This window comes from Schistocerca cancellata, chromosome 8, assembly GCF_023864275.1.
Source record: "Schistocerca cancellata isolate TAMUIC-IGC-003103 chromosome 8, iqSchCanc2.1, whole genome shotgun sequence".
Classification (NCBI taxonomy): Eukaryota; Metazoa; Arthropoda; class Insecta; order Orthoptera; family Acrididae; genus Schistocerca; species Schistocerca cancellata.
In genome coordinates this window covers 505,721,696-505,742,356 of record NC_064633.1, presented here as the reverse complement: position 1 = coordinate 505,742,356, position 20,661 = coordinate 505,721,696, and the positions used below count along the sequence as shown (strand labels likewise).

Sequence of the window (20,661 nt, the reverse complement as noted above, 5' to 3'; positions counted from 1 at the left end):
ATTCACCGCAACACTGCTGAAAGCCACAGTCCTCCAGTACAGAAATTAGAAAAGAAATGGCAGAAGCACCGTTCAAAATTCAATCGATAAAAACGTTATCTGATAGAGATATATATTGTATTACTCCTACTGGAATGGTGAGATATGCTGAAACACGTCTTGGCATAAAGAAAGCTGCAGAAAGGGTGGCTGGTTACTGTATTTCTTTAAGTAAGTCACTCAACAGATACGGGGCTCAACCAAGATTGACCTGGATAAATTAACAATACAGTTACTTTCTGTTCCTTTTCTTTCAAATCAGTGATATCTTATGTCAAATCAAGAAAAGATAATGTTACAACACCGCATCACACACAGAACTCTTAGCAATAATGTATCCTATCTGTAGGTAATGATATGTCCTGATAAAACAGTACGTGGCTCTGAGTTAGAATCTCGAATTTAAGCTGGATGTTGATGACCTTACTATAGAAAAACTTCTATTAAAACATACTGAAAGTGTCATGAAGATAAATTGTTATACAATATGCTAATGATACTGGACGCATCCGGACTGAATTTTTACTCTACATCAGAGTGTGAGCTGACCTGAAATTTCGTGGCAGACTACAGCTCAGCGATTGTACCAGCCTTGTGCCCACTACGTCTGCCTTTGGATAGCGTGACTCGTGCGTACATAGCTCAGTCGGTAGAGCATCCTCCCTCTAGAAGCAAAGATTGCGGGTTCGAATCCCCGTCCGGCACATCCTTAATATGTTTCCTAATGATTCGTCATAGCCGATATCTAAGGATTAGCATTCAGAAAACTGTACTCATTACAGTGAAGCATGTATATGCTGTGGAACTTTGGTCAAAAGCATTTCCGTTGGAAATCACACTGAAGACAAGGTTAGTAATGAGCAGGTTAAGTGTATGAACAGGCACTCACGAGGGATCCTTGCTGAAGGCGCCACTCAGCGTCATCTGGTTGGCAGCTGCACCGGGGTCCTGGGTGAGGACGAGGCAGCCGAGGGGGTCCATTTCAGCTGAGGGGTAGCGGTACTGGAGGTACCACGTTTTGTGGGCCTGTGGACCATACAAGACACTCACAGCCACTCTGCTTTACATTGTCATCAGGAGTGTACACTTTACAACAGCAATAAAACAAATTACTTTCTAGTGTAACTCTCTTCCAATGTTTATCCAAGCTAAGTGATTGGAAAAGAGCAAGTCAAAACGTATCGGCACGCCATAGCAAAAAATCATCAGGAACTATTACACCTCATGAATGTGTTCTATTCACACACTATTTACGATCACAAACAGAGGATAGTTGACCTTTGACCATGATGCTGCAGTTGCAGTGAAACGTCCCCTTAGAAAAATTAATGAATTAATGGAGAACCTCGATGTTATTTGATTTTCAAACAGCTGAGCAGAACTGAACATACCAGACATTTCTCTCTTTACTTATTCTGATCAACACGAAACTGACACACAATATTTTTAGCGCAACACAACCTGACTTTCAACAATCCCTACAAAAGAATGGCCCTGACTAACAATAACCTATACCTTTCATGAATCACTTACCTCACAAAAATATTCGTTACTCGAACTACTGCAATACAGGGAGCGCCAATACTGCCAGAAATAAAAGATTCTAACTACTGAAGGCACTAACTACTGATAGGCATAGTTAGCAAATGAAAGATTTTGATAGAGAACAAACCATGTATTTACCTTAATAATGTTCAAAAGTCATAATATATATATATATATATATATATATATATATATATATATATATATATATATATCAGTTCATGACATCCAGTCTTACAAATTTACTCTTTCTGACGGACACACGTCGATATCATCCACTTTCAAAATTCTGCCATCTCTCTCCCCACATCCACCACTGCTGGTGGCTCACCTCCAACTGCGCAACACTACGCGCTGTTCACATCCAACTGTCCAACACTACAATAGCGAATATTCCAACAATGCCAACCAGCCACAGACTGCACACAGCACAGCCAGTGATTTTCATACAATGCGCTACGTGATGTTACCAACATAAAAACCTAAACAGCCTACTTACAGCACTATAGATTACTGTTTCTGATACCAACCGTACAAATGCTTGCGTAGAAAGGAAAATGCATCACTTTAATACTAACAAATATGGTATAAAAGTGAAAATGACATCACCAATTATCTTGCACATTAATTTTAGCATTCCGTACCCTACCCCACGCAATAATACAAATAGATATGATACCATCTTTGTAAATGTCAGCACTTCCCTTTCCTTCAATTTCATCAATAATGTTCGTAATTCAGACTGCCTCATCATTTGGCACACATGCACAACAACAGCAGCAGATGTCGCGCAGGCCAGGAAACACGGTAATCTTAAAGAGTGGATTGGATAACACGAGAAGTGTGTCGACAGGCACTGAGGTATTCTTTTGTTGGCAGCATACATCGCCCTGACTGTCTACGAATGACAAGTTGGGGCGCTGGGTTGTGATGTGGATGCTGTCTTCACACTTCTGTCTTCCATAAATAATCACTAGAAGTTTCAAATTGTTATATGGAAGGGGTACCTGTCCCATGATATGTATGTTGCTACCTGAAACATTTTTAACGTCGCCGTTAGATTGAAAGCTGATTATTACTTATGGCAACGAAGAATCTTGTCTCAAAACAAATCACGTTTTTTGGATCGTCCACTTATCCACTTAACGTTTTGGGGGCCACATCTGGAGGCAGGCTAGACACTAGAGGAGTATGAGTGGAAGCGTGGTGAGCGGCACTTGTAGCCGTAACGCTCTGGTGGTCGAAGCTAACAGTAAAGTCTCTACATTCATCCTAATGTAAGCTGCGGTAGCTGTGATATTCAGTACGGCTGCTGATCAATTCAGTAGAGTGGACGTCATTTGTGTCGTGATGTCCTTACTATGGCCATACGCCTGTGGACTTCCATCGGAATTCTGGCTCTAATATTCTTACACTGCTGTCACATCAGGAGAACCGTTTCGCGGAGGTGCTCATAAGGACCATTCAGCTCCAAAAGGATCACGATCTAACCTCCCTGAATCGATAAACCTCGACACGGTTCTCATATGTCTGCAGAGTTGTTTAACCGTGCACGATACTCTTATTATGAGTTCAGTGTTTTGATGATAAGTTTGAGCTTACTGCTCCGTCTGCGGCGCTGAGCTCTGTGTAATTGATTATAGTCTACTTCCCCATTACACCATCAAAATATTGTGTTTCAGTCTATTTCGAAGGTTTTAATATTCAGTAGAGGTGTCATCTAGAAACAGCTTCAGATACTGTGACCGATGTCACAGGTAATTGTAGGAAAAAGCATTGCAAAAGAGAGAAACGATGGGGACTCACGGTGGTGACGTCGAAGGTCTCCGTGGAGGCGTCCGGCAGGACGCAAGGGTCGCCAACGGCAGTCCCGGCCAGCAGCAGCGCCCCAACCACCAGCAACAGCGAGGACGTCATCTGCAAGAGAACGGGACGCAGGGGCAGGTGCCGAGGTTCAGCAGGGGGCATCCGGCATCAGGCTCGAAACATTAAACATTACCTTTTTTTAAAAAAATGAGCACGAACTGTCTCAAACGCAAAAAACGTTCAGTTTGTGGTAACCGGATTTGATCAGTTTTTGACCACATTCGGATCCTCATACCATGATGGTGGGCGGTGGCGGTGAATGGGGCGAATGTTATAACCCTACGAACATTAAGCTGAGTTACAACTACTCCATTCTCCGTCACCGTCCACCGTTATGGTCTGAGGATCTGAAAACGGTCAAAATCTGACCGAAACCGGTTACCACAAAATAAACGTTTTTTGCTGTCGACACTCTTTGTGTTCACTTTTAAAGTACAGTTTGCAAGACCGCCGTTCTCCATTAGAGATGTTCTCAAAAATTACTGAAAACATCTTTTGAATTTTCTAGTTTTTATTACGAGGATTGCCCAGAAAGTAATGCACCGCATTTTCTTCTTCAGCTGTTCTTTATTGAACGTAACGCTAATTACACACGGGAAAGAATGGTGTTGTATCTACACACCATATTTTTCCACGTAATCTGCATCCCGTTCTATGGCCTTCCTCAAGCGCGAAACAAGGACGTGTATGGCTTGTCGGTATCAAATGCTGTCCTGGTGGCGGAACCAGTGCTTCACTGTGTGACGTCCTTAGGTTAGTTAGGTTTAAGTAGTTCTAAGTTCTAGGGGACTGATGACCATAGATGTTAAGTCCCATAGTGCTCAGAGCCATTTGAACCATTTTTTGCTTCACTGTTTGGATCACCTCCTCATCGTCCTCAAAATGTCTTCCAGGAATGGCGTCCTTTAATGGCCCATGGAAGTGGAAGTTCCCAAGGGGCTAGGTCAGAGCTGTAGGGTGGATGGAGTGACACTGTCCAACCCCGTTTTGCTTCGTGTTCAGCAGTCCTCAGATTTATTTGGGGCCGAGCGTTATCGTGTTGCAGCAAAACATATCCTGAGTTGCTGCGGCGCCGAAGTCGCTGGAAGCGCGTCTGGAGTTTTGTTAATGTGTTGTCATATGGTTCTTAATTAATGGTACGCCTCTTCGCATCACATCAATGAGAATTACTCCTTCACCGTCCCAGAAGACGATGATCAAGCTCTTACCGGTGGAAGCAGTTGCTTTGTATTTTTTCTTCTGTGGGGAGTGGGAATGGAGCCATTCCATCGACTATCGTTTTGTTTCAGGCTCAAACTGGTGAACACAGGTTTCACCAAATGTTAGAGTCCGGGACAAGAAGGCCTCCTCCGCAGCTTCAAAACGTTTCACCAATCATGACAAATGTTCTTTCTGTGCGATTTGTGATCCACAGTTAGACACCGCGTAATCCATCTTTCACACACTTTTGAATATCCATGGGTGCAAATAATTTCATCCACACTTCCTTTGCTAACCGAGAGATACAGCACCACCTGCCGAGTCCTAGTGCACCAGTCCTCGCCAATGACAACATCAGCTCGCTGCAAAATATCAGGTGTGACAACCGTGGATTGTCTCCCCGCCTGCTGCAAGTCGTGGAGGTCCGGCGAATGGTGACTTCACCCTCCGTGATCAGCGACTAACTGTACTTCTGTCGACAGCTCGTACTCCATAGACTTTGTACAAGAATTTGTTAATATTCCCCACAGTTTCTTTCTCTGCAGTGAGATATTCAATAACGGAACGTTGCTTGTAACGTGCATCATCTACAGACGCCACTTTGAAACTGTCCTGCAGCAACGCTATCTGTCGGAAGTGACGGAAAGCTGGCACTCTCACTCAGGAGATTTCGAATAATACATACGTAACGTTTCGCGTTGTTTTCAGCTGACAAAACAATTCGGCGCATTATTTTCTGGGCTCCCCTCGTAGATTATTAGACATACATTGAGACAGGCCAGTGTGAGAAACACGTTCTACATACATAAACTGAATAAATATTGAGTGGACTGAGATTGAGCCTCTGTACAAGAATGTCGTAACTTTTTGTTAAAAGGCAAAATGCAGTTCGTCTTAGTGGTTAGGCACCGGGCTGCTTGACAGAGAGCACACATCCACTGCTTGTGTTCCTCCTCCTGCTACATATACACAGTGCCTGAGGTGCAATGTACTGGTAGACACTTTGCATATGTTGTCTGTTTTTTTTCATTTATTTATTTTTTACTAAGACAACAGTTCTACTTATCCTTGCTAATTGATTTTTCGAACTAATTCTTTGAAATACTGCAAGAACACACGAATATTTTGTTCGAAAATCGAGACCACCATCCCCATTTTCATTGCTATTGTCCGAGAAGGCATCGAAAGAAATTCATTCCAAAAGTCATGCCAGAGTTTCTTCCTCCTTTATTCTGCGACAGTACATGGTGTAAGACTAGAAATACAACAAGCTGTCATAGTTGCTCATGTTACCCTTAAACCTGCAGTGGTTCAAAAGGAAACCACCACAGTAACTATGAAAATAAATACATAAATTTAACTATTATCTCAAAACACAGGGTATAACTTTGAACAGGAGAGCTTTCTGTGCCTAATCCTAATGCGCAATCACACCTTAAAGAGGCAAACTGTATCACAATTAGAAAAAAAAGAGAATCGTGCTTCCAGATTCTCTCGTCTCCATACTAAAATTCTAAGCATATGAAGTTGTTCAAACTGCAACCGCTACAGGCAGTATCTACTGGAGACGAAAAGGGTGGCTACTGATGTGGATACTGTGGATGCACCACGAACTGAGAAAATACTGTGTGGCTTCAAATGGAGCCACAACCTCTGAAAGTGTTGAGGTCGTGGTGCAACCATTTCTTTATACAATGACTCGGAAATGTGTCAAAAAGCATGGATAAGATCAATGACAGTATAGATACACTCCTGGAAATGGAAAAAAGAACACATTGACACCGGTGTGTCAGACCCACCATACTTGCTCCGGACACTGCGAGAGGGCTGTACAAGCAATGATCACACGCACGGCACAGCGGACACACCAGGAACCGCGGTGTTGGCCGTCGAATGGCGCTAGCTGCGCAGCATTTGTGCACCGCCGCCGTCAGTGTCAGCCAGTTTGCCGTGGCATACGGAGCTCCATCGCAGTCTTTAACACTGGTAGCATGCCGCGACAGCGTGGACGTGAACCGTATGTGCAGTTGACGGACTTTGAGCGAGGGCGTATAGTGGGCATGCGGGAGGCCGGGTGGACGTACCGCCGAATTGCTCAACACGTGGGGCGTGAGGTGTCCACAGTACACCGATGTTGTCGCCAGTGGTCGGCGGAAGGTGCACGTGCCCGTCGACCTGTGACCGGACCGAACGGATGCACGCCAAGACCGTAGGATCCTACGCAGTGCCGTAGGGGACCGCACCGCCACTTCCCAGCAAATTAGGGACACTGTTGCTCCTGGGGTATCGGCGAGGACCATTCGCAACCGTCTCCATGAAGCTGGGCTACGGTCCCGCACACCGTTAGGCCGTCTTCCGCTCATGCCCCAACATCGTGCAGCCCGCCTCCAGTGGTGTCACGACAGGCGTGAATGGAGGGACGAATGGAGACGTGTCGTCTTCAGCGATGAGAGTCGCTTCTGCCTTGGTGCCAATGATGGTCGTATGCGTGTTTGGCGCCGTGCAGGTGAGCGCCACAATCAGGACTGCATACGACCGAGGCACACAGGGCCAACACCCGGCATCATGGTGTGGGGAGCTATCTCCTACACTGGCCGTACACCACTGGTGATCGTCGAGGGGACACTGAATAGTGCACGGTACATCCAAACCGTCATCGAACCCATCGTTCTACCATTCCTAGACCGGCAAGGGAACTTGCTGTTCCAACAGGACAATGCACGTCCGCATGTATCCCGTGCCACCCAACGTGCTCTAGAAGGTGTAAGTCAACTACCCTGGCCAGCAAGATCTCCGGATCTGTCCCCCATTGAGCATGTTTGGGACTGGATGAAGCGTCGTCTCACGCGGTCTGCACGTCCAGCACGAACGCTGGTCCAACTGAGGCACCAGGTGGAAATGGCATGGCAAGCTGTTCCACAGGACTACATCCAGCATCTCTACGATCGTCTCCATGGGAGAATAGCAGCCTGCATTGCTGCGAAAGGTGGATATACACTGTACTAGTGCCGACATTGTGCATGCTCTGTTGCCTGTGTCTATGAGCCTGTGGTTCTGTCAGTGTGATCATGTGATGTATCTGACCCCAGGAATGTGTCAATAAAGTTTCCCCTTCCTGGGACAATGAATTCACGGTGTTCTTATTTCAATTTCCAGGAGTGTACATCCGATATCAAAGAAATTAGTTCTAGAATTTGATGGAGACTAATGACAGAACATTAGATTGAATACTGACAAGTAGTGCATCTGATTTTTTACATGAAAACTCTCAAAGCTTTGTAAATAAAACGCGTGTTATTAACATTCTAAATCTTCATTTTTCATGCCTACATATCTATTTCTCACCATAGCGACCCTGACGACAAACACATTTCTCCTAATAAAAGACCAGTTTGTTGATACTGTCACTATAGAATGTTTTACTTTGTTGATGGAACCAAAACCTCACTTCTGCTTGCACCGCTTCATCACTACAATGTGCTGTCCTTGAGGATGAGGATGAAAATCAGATGAAGTCGGGACTGTATGGACGGTGGTCGATGACAGGGAACCCAAGGCGTCGGATTGTTGTAGACCTCGCAGCGGTCGTGTGTGGTCTGGCTTTGTTATGCTGAAGCAGAGGGAGCATCTTACGTGGACAAACTCTTCGGATTCGTGACGCTCGTTCACAGCACGCTGTTTCTCAAGTACCGGGATACTATGTTACACGCCACGATTCAGAACGCTCTAGCGGCATAGTGGTCCAAATACATAGATATGAAAGACGTAGATGTAGAATGTTGATAATATTTGTTTTATTTAAAAAGCCTTAAGAGTTTTCACATGTAAAAGTAAAAATTAAAATTCGGCAGGGCCTCGTAGATGTACGTGGTACATCTAATAATTAATGAGACACACTGATGTGGAAATGAAATTTTGTACTTTAATGACTTTAGGTTGTCATCCCTGGGGAGAGCTGTAAATAGCTGACATAAAAACTGTTTCGATTATAACCTCAATAATATATTTAACGATGGCGTGTCCCCTTGAAGTTTCACCCTTAGCTAAAAATGGTTCAGTGATAATGTTTTTGCGAAAGAATTCTCTCGAATTATTTTGAAGTGTAACGAAACTTGTATAGTCTTAAACATTTTTACTAGTTGGTAAGATGGTTCAAAAACAATCGAACCCCAGTGGATGATGAGCAAGGTCGTGGCCGGCCCTTTGAAGTGTCCTTCGTTGAAACACGTATTGACGACATAATTCATGGAGACCGACATGTTACTGTAGAACTTATAGCAAAAATAGTGGCAATAAGCGTTGGCACAGTTCATACTATTATCATTAACGGGCTAAAATACAGCAAAGCATATGCAAAGTAGGTCCGGAAAAAGTAAACTCAACAAAACAAGACTCATAGTACGTACAGGCATGAAAGAGCGTCATGGAAGTGAGTCTGCCTCTTTCTAAACAAGCTTCATTTGTTTCATCCACACAAGGAGGCATTATGTGGAAAAGAGTTCAACAACAAAGAGCATGTCTAAGAAATTGTGGGAAAACGGGTCAAACAACAAGACAAAGTTTCCTATGCATCAGTAAAGAAAAAAGAAAAAAAATATTGGTGGGAATGACGTATCGAAGTAGTAAAAATCTCATTATGTAACAATGGACAGTTTCTTGCCTTCATAAATTTGCCTCTTTATTTATTGACTGTCCCTCGTATTGTAGGATAGAGAATTTCTTAATAGTGGTAAGATATCTTTCATATCTAAGGGTCTTCGTTACAACTGTAGATTTAAGTAAAATGTCAACTTCAACCATCAAAATCATAAAGTCAGCCGCAGCAACACATACAAAACATTAATTGAAAGAATAAAAGAAAATCCAGGAAATGTATGGAAATTCCCGGTTAGCCGCGCGTGTTAGCACGCCGCTTCCGGGATTCCGGGGTGAGCGGCCATTACGAATCAATCCGCCGGACGGATTAATGAAGACGGCCCGTGTGCTGTCCTACCTGAATCTGGTTTTTAGGCTGTTCACCACGATGCACTAAGGGAATAGCGGGCTGGTACCCAAGTACCGTCACCGTTACACGAGATACAAACATTTAGAATATGTTCACACACTTTCGCATGTGATAACTCAAGACGCAGCCAAACGGGGGCAGTAAATTTCGTTTCAGAGGGAGAAGTTTAGCGACTGGAAGGTCATCCGTCCGCCATCTACCGCTAACATTGTCAAACCCAGATTAACATAGCGACGCTGTGAAGACACGGAATAGGGTCAGGAAAAAGAAAGTCGAAGATGACCCAAAATTCTTAAGCAATGTATGCAATAGAGGAATTAGGAATTGCAGTAAATCATAAAAAATATAAAGAGAAGAGACGCTAAATAAGAAACTGATAGTCAGGCTCTCAACTGGTCATACGTTTCGCTTATGTTTAGTTACAGTGAATCCATAATTTTGTTAAAATAACAAATGAACCACGCTACTTCTGTTTACAAATTACAACCACTGAGTAAAGACTAAACTTAATACAAGAGCAGAAAATCGATTTTATTGCCTTTTTCTTTCTTTGAATCCGTGTAATGTTACTAACAACAGTTATTAGATAACGTTTAATACAATAGTAAATAATGAGCCAATGAAAAATATTTCAAAATGTAGTCCATGGACGGAAGGCAGAATAAAAATAAATTAACAAATAATTGAAGTTTTCAAAGTGGACCTTTGGATAACATAGTTGTCGCGGAGCCTTTCTGTCAGGGGAAGTCGGGTTATTATGGATTATAATCGGATATGGGGAGAAACCGTGAAGCCTCATATTTCTCTTTACGAGTTAGACCATGATAACAGACGGCAATTTCAGTACTGCCATTGGTCTTGAGAGTGTCAGTTGTTGAGCAAAATAACTTGTTACATTTTTCTCTTGTGTGTATTACTTAGTTTTATTTTTTATTTAGCAAGGAACTTACAGCGTCGTATTACAAATCCAGACTAGTAGTACAATGAATAATAGTTTTAACAGGCTTTATATACGTGCGCCACGTTAAAAACGTCTTCACCTGCTTTCTTATGCAGAACAAAATTTACAAATTAGCTACAATTGGGGGAAATCTGGTGGAAGCAACGGAGTAAAACCGGAAATGCCTGATTATTACATTTTGACTTTGTTAAGTATAAATAATATGTTTGGCGCAAAAAGTATATGCTTTCAACGTCACGCTACTTGTGTGTACACTATTCAGTTACCATAATTTAAAAATTAGGTGTAGACTTTACAAGTATTTTGAGCCAATTTTGTACAATTTTCGTCACTAATAATTTAAGTATCCTTTAGTGAAGGGATTTATTTTCATTTGAGATGGGACCATTAAGAAGATGGGCTAGCAGTCATTTGGAAAGAGTGGCATATAGCTCAATTGTAACTTGCATATAGTAGAAAAGCGGTAATACAAAATCATTTACATGGGTTGAACAAACATGGAACCTCTATGTTAAAAAGTGGAACCTACTGCACATGAAAACGAGAATACATTCCTGGTATCCGATACACTTCACCTGAAAAATCGTAGCGGCTGCAATAATTTTAATATTTATGTAATCATACCGTTACTTCCAAAATTCAGTGACGATAACCGTTCAGCCTCTTGGCAGGCAAGTATTAACTTTAGGTTAATATATCAGTGAATGGTTTTTTGGCCCGATAGACCGTAACACTGTTATTATGGGTGATGTAGATAAGTTTTAGACGTTTTGTGTGTGTGTGTGGTTTGAGGTTTTCGAGCGCTAAACAGCAGGGTCATCAGCGCCCATAGACGTTTTCAAGAGATTTGTAGTAATCAGTTTCGCTAATCTATGTTAGTGACGCTCTCTAGCCACTTCGGAACAAGAACAAAGTACGATAGAAAAACTTACGGAAACGTAGAGTGCAAGTAAAACTAAGAATCACTTACAGTTAACGGTGCTTTCTCCAAGTGGTACCACAGCTCATCTACACGCCGTTTATATATCATGGTGCTCCTCAGATTCATGTTTACTCATGATACTCTACGACCAGCTGCCAGCTGAATATACGAAAAGGTAGAAGAATTACGCCAAATGTGCATTTTGTGACGATGTATGTGAATCATGCTACTTGTTTGACTGAGTGCACGTTCCACATTAATGGAAACAATACAGACATTAATGAAACAGCTGCGAACACCGAAGGTAAACTTGTGCACGTACAGCCGTGAGACAGTTCGCCACGAGTCCAGATTTTAGTCGCTATTCTGTTACGTAAAGTTTTCCTTATTTCTCATGTGTATCCATTTAACTTGAAAAAGTTCTCAGTGTAGAATGTAAATAAAATATATTTAACTTACTTACTTAATAATAACGAGTTATTTAAACATAACGAAGATTAAAGTGGCTATATATATAGCAAACAATCTCTCAAAATATAGTTACACAAAAAGCAGACGAAAAGGCCATTTTCAGTTTATGTGAATTTAATGTGAATGGGTTTACCTTAGCCAGTGAAAATGTTTGAAGAAGACTTAGATCGGCCGGCCGGGGTGGCCGAGCGGTTCTAGGCGCTACAATCTGGAGCCGTGCGACCGCTACAGTCGCAGGTTCGAATCCTGCCTCGGGCATTGATGTGTGTGGTGTCCTTAGGTTAGTTAGGTTTAAGTAGTTCTTAGTTCTAGCTCTCCAGCGAACTCCTTTCTTTCAGGAGTGCTAGGTTCGCAGGAGAGCTTCTGTAAAGTTTGGAAGGTAGGAGACGAGATATTGGCAGAAGTGAAGCTGTGAGGACGGGGCGGGAGTCGTGCTTGGGTAGCTCAGATGGTAGATCACTTGCCCGTGAAAGGCAAAGATCCCGAGTTCGAGTCTCGGTGGGGAACACAGTTTTAATCTGCGAGTAAATTTCAATAAATTCATCCCTGCAACCAAGACGGCCTGCTCATAGTGTATTACTGCTTGCTATTCCATCTTTATCGTATGTCGGGAAAAGTTTATAGCTTTCCCTTTTTTCCCTTATTGTCCATAGTTTATCTCTGTAAATTTCACTAATGCTAGTTCAGATTCTACATTACACTTTCGTAACTTTTGTGTTACCTGCTCCTGTGCAAAGGCACCGTCTATTCACGCATGATCTTCTACATCTACATCTACGTGATTACCCTGCTTTTCGCAATAAAGAGCCTGGCAGAGGGTTCAATGAGCCACCTACAAGCCGTCTCTCTACCGTTCCACTCTCGAACGGCGCGCGAGAAAAACTAGCACTTTAATTTTTCTGTGAGAGCCCTGATTTCTCTCATTTTAACATGATGATCATGCCAAAAGAATGTTTTCACAATCGGAGGAGGAAACTGGTAATAGAAATTTTATGAGAAGATCCCGTCGTAAAGAAAAACGATATTGTTCTAATTATTTCCACTCCAGTTCACGTATCATGCCTGTGGCATTATCTCCCCTACTTTGCGATAGTACAAAACAAGCTTCCCTTGTTTGTACTTTTTCGATGTCATCCGTCTGTCCCATCTGATGCGGATCCCACACCGTACAGCAGTATTCAAGAAGAGGGCAGACAAGCGTGGTGTAAGCAGTCACTTTAGTAGACCTGTGGCAGCTTCTTGGTGTTCTGCCACTGAATCGCAGTCTTTCGTTGGCTCTACCCACATGTGAGTGTTCCAATTTAGGGTATTTGTAATTGTAATCCCTAAGTATTTATTTGAATTTACAGCCTTCATATTTGTGCGACTTATAGCGTAATCGAAATTTTGCTGATTTCTTTTAATACACATTTGAGTAATGTCACACTTTTCTTTATTCAGGGTCAACTGCCACTTTTCTCACCACACATATATCTTATTTAAATAATTTTGCAATTCGTTTTGGTCATCTTCCCATTCGGAACCCCTCTTCTTCCTCCCACAGCATTATATAGTAGATATTTCGTTGCCTTTCATTTATGATTTTGCTGTAGATTTCGTAAGCGATATTCAAACTACTTCCCCCCCCCCCCCCCCCCCCCGTAGTTAGCTACATTACTTCTCTCGCCTTTCTTATTTGATGAAATTACAATCGCTTTATCTTGAAACTCTTTCATTGGTCCGTGTTTGCATAAAAATATCCAAATGGGAGTGTGGGTCCACCTTAATGAAATCTCTTTTTTTATTTATTTATTCCCAATAAATCATTATCACTGGGTTCTTTTAATTCTAAAACACGTAAAAATAGCATAGTTATAAACATTATAAAACATTATTGCATTTGTACTCTAGGTTTCAAATATTGTATTCTGTGAACAGTTTCATACCACCTTATTTGCTTTAAGACATGTCATGATTTTTACGTGTCTTGTCGCTGTTGCCGTTACAACAAAAAACAGAAAATATGAAGAATAGACGTAAAAACCACGTTAACATTGAAAGTAAATAAGGCATTATAAAATTATTTACAGAACGCAATCTCCGGAGTCGAACTACACATACGTAATTCAAATGGTTCAAATGGCTCTGAGCACTATGGGACTTAACATCTATGGTCATCAGTCCCCTAGAACTTAGAACTACTTAAACCTAACTAACCCAAGGACATCACACAACACCCAGCCATCACGAGGCAGAGAAAATCCCTGACCCCGCCGGGAATCGAACCCGGGAATCCGGGCGTGGAAAGCGAGAACGCTACCGCACGACCACGAGATGCGGGCACACACGTAATTACGTTTTGTAACGTTTATGACTATGCTATTTTTGAACAGCTTAGAATTAAAAGAACCCACAGTTGTGGCGATATTGTCGCTGAAACTAGTTTGTGAATTGTTGTTGTTGTTGTTGTTGTGGTCTTCAGTCCTGAGACTGGTTTGATGCAGCTCTCCATGCTACTCTATCCTGTGCAAGCTTCTTCATCTCCCAGTACTTATACAAACTACATCCTTCTGAATATGCTTAGTGTAATCCTCTCTTGGTCTCCCTCTACGATTTTTACTCTCCACGCTGCACTCCAATACTAAATTGGTGATCCCTTGATGCTTCAGAACATGTCCTACTAACCGGTCCCTTCTTCTTACCAAGTTGTGCCACAAACTGCTCCTCTTTCAGTTCTATTCAATACCTCCTCATTAGTTATGTGATCTACCCATCTAATCTTCAGCATTCTTCTTTAGTACCACATTTCGAAAGCTTCTATTATCTTCATGTGCAAACTATTTATCGTCCATGTTTCACTTCCGTACATGGCTACACTCCATACAAATACCTTCAGAAACCACTTCCTGACACTTAAATCTATACTCGATGTTAACAAATTTCTCTTCTTCAGAAACGCTTTCCTTGCCATTGCCAGTCTACATTTTATATCCTTTGTACTTTGCCTATCACCAGTTATTTTTCTCCCCAAATATCAAAACTCCTTTAGTACTTTAAGTGTCTCATTTCCTAATCTAATTCCCTCAGCATCACGCGACTTAATTCGACTACATTCCATTATCCTCGTTTTGCTTTTGTTGATGTTCATCTTGTACCCTCCTTTTAAGAGACTGTCCATTCCGTTCAGCTGCTCTTCCAAGTCCTTTGCTGTCTCTGACAGGATTACAATGTCATCGTCGAACCTCAAAGTTTTCATTCCTTCTCCGTGGATTTTAATACCTACTCCTAATTTTTCTTTTGTTTCCTTTACTGCTTGCGCAATATCCAGACTGAATAACATCGGGTAGAGGCTACAACCTTGTCTCACTCCCATCCCAACCACTACTTCCTTTTCGTGCCCCTCGACTCATATAACTGCCAGTTTGTGAATAAATGAAAAAAAAGTGTTCTCCATCATGGCGTACCCACAGTCCCATATTGTTGTTGAAATAATCTTTGTTCTTTTCTGTTCCTCCGACATTTCATGTTTTATCCAGCTACAGAGAAATTGGGAGATTATTTCGAAGGATGGATGATAAATAACTAAAATCCACTCAACGGCTTCACTGGATTGGATTGCCTTAGCTTTGCTTAGCAACTCCCCTAAAATGTGTTCTTAGATTTGAAGAGGAATTATGAAACGTATTGCATAAATGTAGGAAAATGTGTGATCTTCTGTAAATTTATTAGGTTAATTCTATTTAAGGTCATAAACAGAAGCTGAATTTCCCAGTAGATGCAAGAGAGATACGACTCTCATTTTTCATGTGCCTTACAGTGGATAACATATATTATTATTGTTATTTCGATTACTACCCCTTAGAAGAGCCTGTAAACTTTACTTAATAGCAGCTTCACTTCTTCTTCCTCTTTATTTTCTCAAAACGTCATTTTTAATTCACTGTGTATTCCTTCCTTTCGTTTGTCCATATTTTCCCTGTTTATTCTTTCTATTTTCTACTTTTTGATTGTTTTCTGTTCTCATATACTCCTGCCGAAAATTTTCAATTTTTGCATGTATACCTGAGATCCTTTCATCCGGCTACTCTTTAATTTGCTTCCATTAACTACGTTAAAATTTTCTTATAGAGTCTGCCTTCACCCTTCATACATACACTCCTGGAAATTGAAATAAGAACACCGTGAATTCATTGTCCCAGGAAGGGGAAACTTTATTGACACATTCCTGGGGTCAGATACATCACATGATCACACTGACGGAACCGCAGGCATATAGACACAGGCAACAGAGCATGCACAATGTCGGCACTAGTACAGTGTATATCCACATTTCGCAGCAATGCAGGCTGCTATTCTCCCATTGAGACGTTCGTAGAGATGCTGGATGTAGTCCTGTGGAACGGCTTGCCATGCCATTTCCACCTGGCGCCTCAGTTGGACCAGCGTTCGTGCTGGACGTGCAGACCGCGTGAGACGACGCTTCATCCAGTCCCAAACATGCTCAATGGGGGACAGATCCGGAGATCTTGCTGGCCAGTGTAGTTGACTTACACCTTCTAGAGCACTTTGGATGGCACGGGTTACATGCGGACGTGCATTGTTCTGTTGGAACAGCAAGTTCCCTTGCCGGTCTAGGAATGGTAGAACGATGGGTTCGATGACGGTTTGGATGTACCGTGCACTATTCAGTGTCCCCTCGACGATCACCAGTGGTGTACGGCCAGTGTAGGAGATCGCTCCCCACACCATGATGCCGGGTGTTGGCCCTGTGTGCCTCGGTCGTATGCAGTCCTGATTGTGGCGCTCACCTGCACGGCGCCAAACACGCATACGACCACCATTGGCACCAAGGCAGAAGCGACTCTCATCGCTGAAGACGACACGTCTCCATTCGTCCCTCCATTCACGCCTGTCGCGACACCACTGGAGGCGGGCTGCACGATGTTGGGGCGTGAGCGGAAGACGGCCTAACGGTGTGCGGGACCGTAGCCCAGCTTCATGGAGACGGTTGCGAATGGTCCTCGCCGATACCCCAGGAGCAACAGTGTCCCTAATTTGCTGGGAAGTGGCGGTGCGGTCCCCTACGGCACTGCGTAGGATCCTACGGTCTTGGCGTGCATCCGTGCGTCGCTGTGGTCCGGTCCCAGGTCGACGGGCACGTGCACCTTCCGCCGACCACTGGCGACAACATCGATGTACTGTGGAGACCTCACGCCCCACGTGTTGAGCAATTCGGCGGTACGTCCACCCGGCCTCCCGCATGCCCACTATACGCCCTCGCTCAAAGTCCGTCAACTGCACATACGGTTCACGTCCACGCTGTCGCGGCATGCTACCAGTGTTAGAGACTGCGATGGAGCTCCGTATGCCACGGCAAACTGGCTGACACTGACGGCGGCGGTGCACAAATGCTGCGCAGCTAGCGCCATTCGACGGCCAACACCGCGGTTCCTGGTGTGTCCGCTGTGCCGTGCGTGTGATCATTGCTTGTACAGCCCTCTCGCAGTGTCCGGAGCAAGTATGGTGGGTCTGACACACCGGTGTCAATGTGTTCTTTTTTCCATTTCCAGGAGTGTAGGTACCTGCAGAACTACAGATATGTTTTCCGAAATTTATCTATGATTTTCTCTGTGCTTTCTTAGACTTCCTTGCTAGTTCGTCTGAGAACAGTTACAACTCTGAGAACAGCTCCACATATTTTTCTAAAACTTTTCCCTTCTTGTTTCTCTATCTCATGACATTTTACCGTCCCTTTAATTAGTACGGTTTCTGCCGCACACAAGGCTTCTGGCAAAACAAACGTGTTGTAATAGCGTACTTTTGAATTAAGAAGTATCGCCGGCCAGAGTGGCCGTGCGGTTCTGGGCGCTACAGTCTGGAGCCGAGAGTCTGCTACGGTCGCAGGTTCGAATCCTGCCCCGGGCATTGATGTGTGATGTCCTTAGGTTAGTTAGGTTTAATTAGTTCTAAGTTCTAGGCGACTGATGACGACAGAAGTTAAATCGCATAGCGCTCAGAGTCATTTGAACCATTTGAACCAATTAAGAAGTATCACTCACTTTTGTAGTGATTCCATGTCAGTTTGTACGCCTTTCCATGTTTGATTATTCCTTCTGTGTTGGAGACAGTGTCCCGTCGTCTAGGTGGGACGGTTTCTCTTAAGTGATAGAAATGTGTCATTTTTTTATACTGTGTCTGCAGTGGGAGTGTTCCGGTTGATTTGGGTCCATATACTGAGTCTTTTCATATCAAATTTAGATAATAGTTTCACAGATGAGTTCACGTAGTTTTTCTAGCACTAGTTGGCATTCATCTTCGTTTATCGTTACTATAGGCAGGTAATCTGTAAAGGCTAAGAATTTGACAATGATTCTATTTCCTTTGTCATTCCAATTCTCTGGTACGATGATGATGTTTTTCGTTTCAGTGTTGAACAACAGTGTTGACAAGCCATATTCCTATCGGACTGCTGTGTGAATTTCGACTGAATTGTAGATTTCTCCCAAGAATTTCACTTTTGAGGAGGTTCATGATAAGAATTTCTTCATGATGGGTCAGTCCTTTCGACATACTTCAAACACTTCTAGGTTACTAAACAGCGTTTGCCGTCAACAGAACCTTAAGCTTTTACGAAATTCACAACTTTGACTGTGGTATTCCAACATTGTTTGCCGTGTAGTTTGGTTTTGAGATTCCAGATTTGTTCCTGACTGAATCTCCTTTTCTCGAACGCCAGCAGATACTCGCCAATCTGATGATGCCCTTGAGTCTCGAGTCCGTTCAGCAAAGCTTTGGAGAGAACTTTGTAATACACTGGTGCAGTGAGATTCCTATGTAATCCATCGTATTAGTTTTGTCTACTTTGTTGTGGAATGTTTGTATATGGTGCTCTTACGTTCTTTCAGGATATTCTCTGTTTTTCATACTTCTGATATTATTATGTGAATTTTTGGTGTTATGTGTTTTTTCCATATTTGTGCAATTATTGCTTGTTCGCAAAGTGCTCTACTGTTTTCCAATGAATTGATTTTTTTCACGATTTCTTCGTGTGGGAGTGGAAGCGAAGCAGGAGAGATGTTCAGATGGCTCTTCACAGTTAGGGACTGCACTGAAATATTGACTAGAATTTCACTATTATCTTTTGTATTCCTTCCCGAAAGCCTGTAGTGTCTTTGGAAGCATAAGTTAACGCGACGGTAGAAGCCTAAATTTTCTCTGAATGTCTTGGACAAATTTCGGCTTGTGGTAAAGCGCGCATGGGGTTTTTAGGGTTAAAGAAACCCTAGTGGAATCAGAGACAAAATACATGCCAAAATCGAAGTTATAGCAGCGACAGTATTCTCGTAGTATACTCCTCCTCGCAGCTCGTATAAAGATAAGGATAATACGGTATTGGTATACTGCAGAGGCATCCAAGGAAATGTCCAAGAAGTAGTATCGTAGATTGAATATTATAATGCCCAGACAGTATGAGAAGCAGAAAGTTCGTTGAAACTTGAAGTGAATTACAATTAAATCCAAAGTCGCTTAGAATGGAATATTTATCGTAAGGACAGGTTAGTCGCCGTTGATTTTGGCGTATTTATTGCAGTAAAGAATTCAATTATACGTTGACGGAAAAAAACCGTAACACGAAGATGGAGTAGTGCGACATAAAGGAAAGTTGGTAAGCGTATTTCTACATCTGGAAGATGGTGTCTATACAAATTTCGCATCAGTCAGATAAGAGTGGCACTAATAGTGCCATGAAGAGAACGCAAATCAGATTTTCTTCAAAACACGCTGTACTGGTGGTGAGCGTCAGTTATCTTTGAGATTGCACGTAGTGAGTTGATGACAGTCACGAATCAATACGCAATTACTAACACTTCACTGAGCCTGAGCGATATCTGTAAAAGGGCTACGAAAAGCTGGATGTTCCTTCTGCGGTACTGCAGAAAGACATGACAGGAATGTAGCCCGTACACATGATTTTAGGTAGAGGTTGTCACGAGAATGTACAGTCGCAAGACGATCGGACTCCGGACGGCCATATGGCATTACCGAGAGGGAAGGCCAACCATCGTGTTCGATATATGGTTATGGCGCATTGTACTACATCTGCAGCAGCAATCTGAGCAGTAACTGGCAGCGCAGTGACAATATTAACTGTTACAAATCGGGTTCTTCAGGGACAGCTCCTAGTCAGAAGCCCTTTAGCATGCCTTCCACTGAAACCGAACCATCGCCATTTGCGATTTCATTGCCACCAAGCGAGAGGTCGTGGAGGGGAGGGCTGAGGTCTTTCCGATGAAAGCTGGTTCCACCTCGGTGCCAGTGATGGCCGTGTGTTGGCTTGGAGACCAATTGAGGGCCCTGCAAGCAACCTGTCTGAATGCTAGACGCACTTGACCTGCACCTTGAATTATGGTCTCGGATACGATTATAATGACAGCAGGAGATGTCCCGTTGCTATCCCACTCACCCTCACTAAGAATAGGTACGTCATACTGATGATTTGAACTTTTGAGCTGCTATTCACGTGTTGCATTCCAGGAAGTGTTTTCCACTAGTATAGCGTTAACCAGTGTACAGCTGTTATAACCCAATATGTAGACATGTAGCGTTGGCCTGTTCGATCACTAGATCTCTCTCCAATCGAGCACACATTAGACATCATAGGGCAGCAAGTCC

At 43.0% G+C, this 20,661-nt stretch overlaps 1 protein-coding gene across 1 annotated transcript in view; it reads right to left on the bottom strand.

Annotated features, from left to right (window-relative positions):
- LOC126095158 (uncharacterized) overlaps positions 1-11,612 on the bottom strand; it is a 31,645-nt gene extending 20,033 nt beyond the window's left edge. Inside the window, exons 1-3 of the mRNA XM_049909880.1 lie at positions 11,587-11,612; positions 3,391-3,501; positions 929-1,065 (exon numbers count right to left, since the gene is read on the bottom strand). Of these exons, the coding sequence (XP_049765837.1) occupies positions 929-1,065; positions 3,391-3,501 (248 nt within the window). The 5' untranslated portion in view covers positions 11,587-11,612. The remainder of the gene's footprint in view (positions 1-928; positions 1,066-3,390; positions 3,502-11,586) is intronic.
- Positions 11,613-20,661: the final 9,049 nt, after the last annotated feature.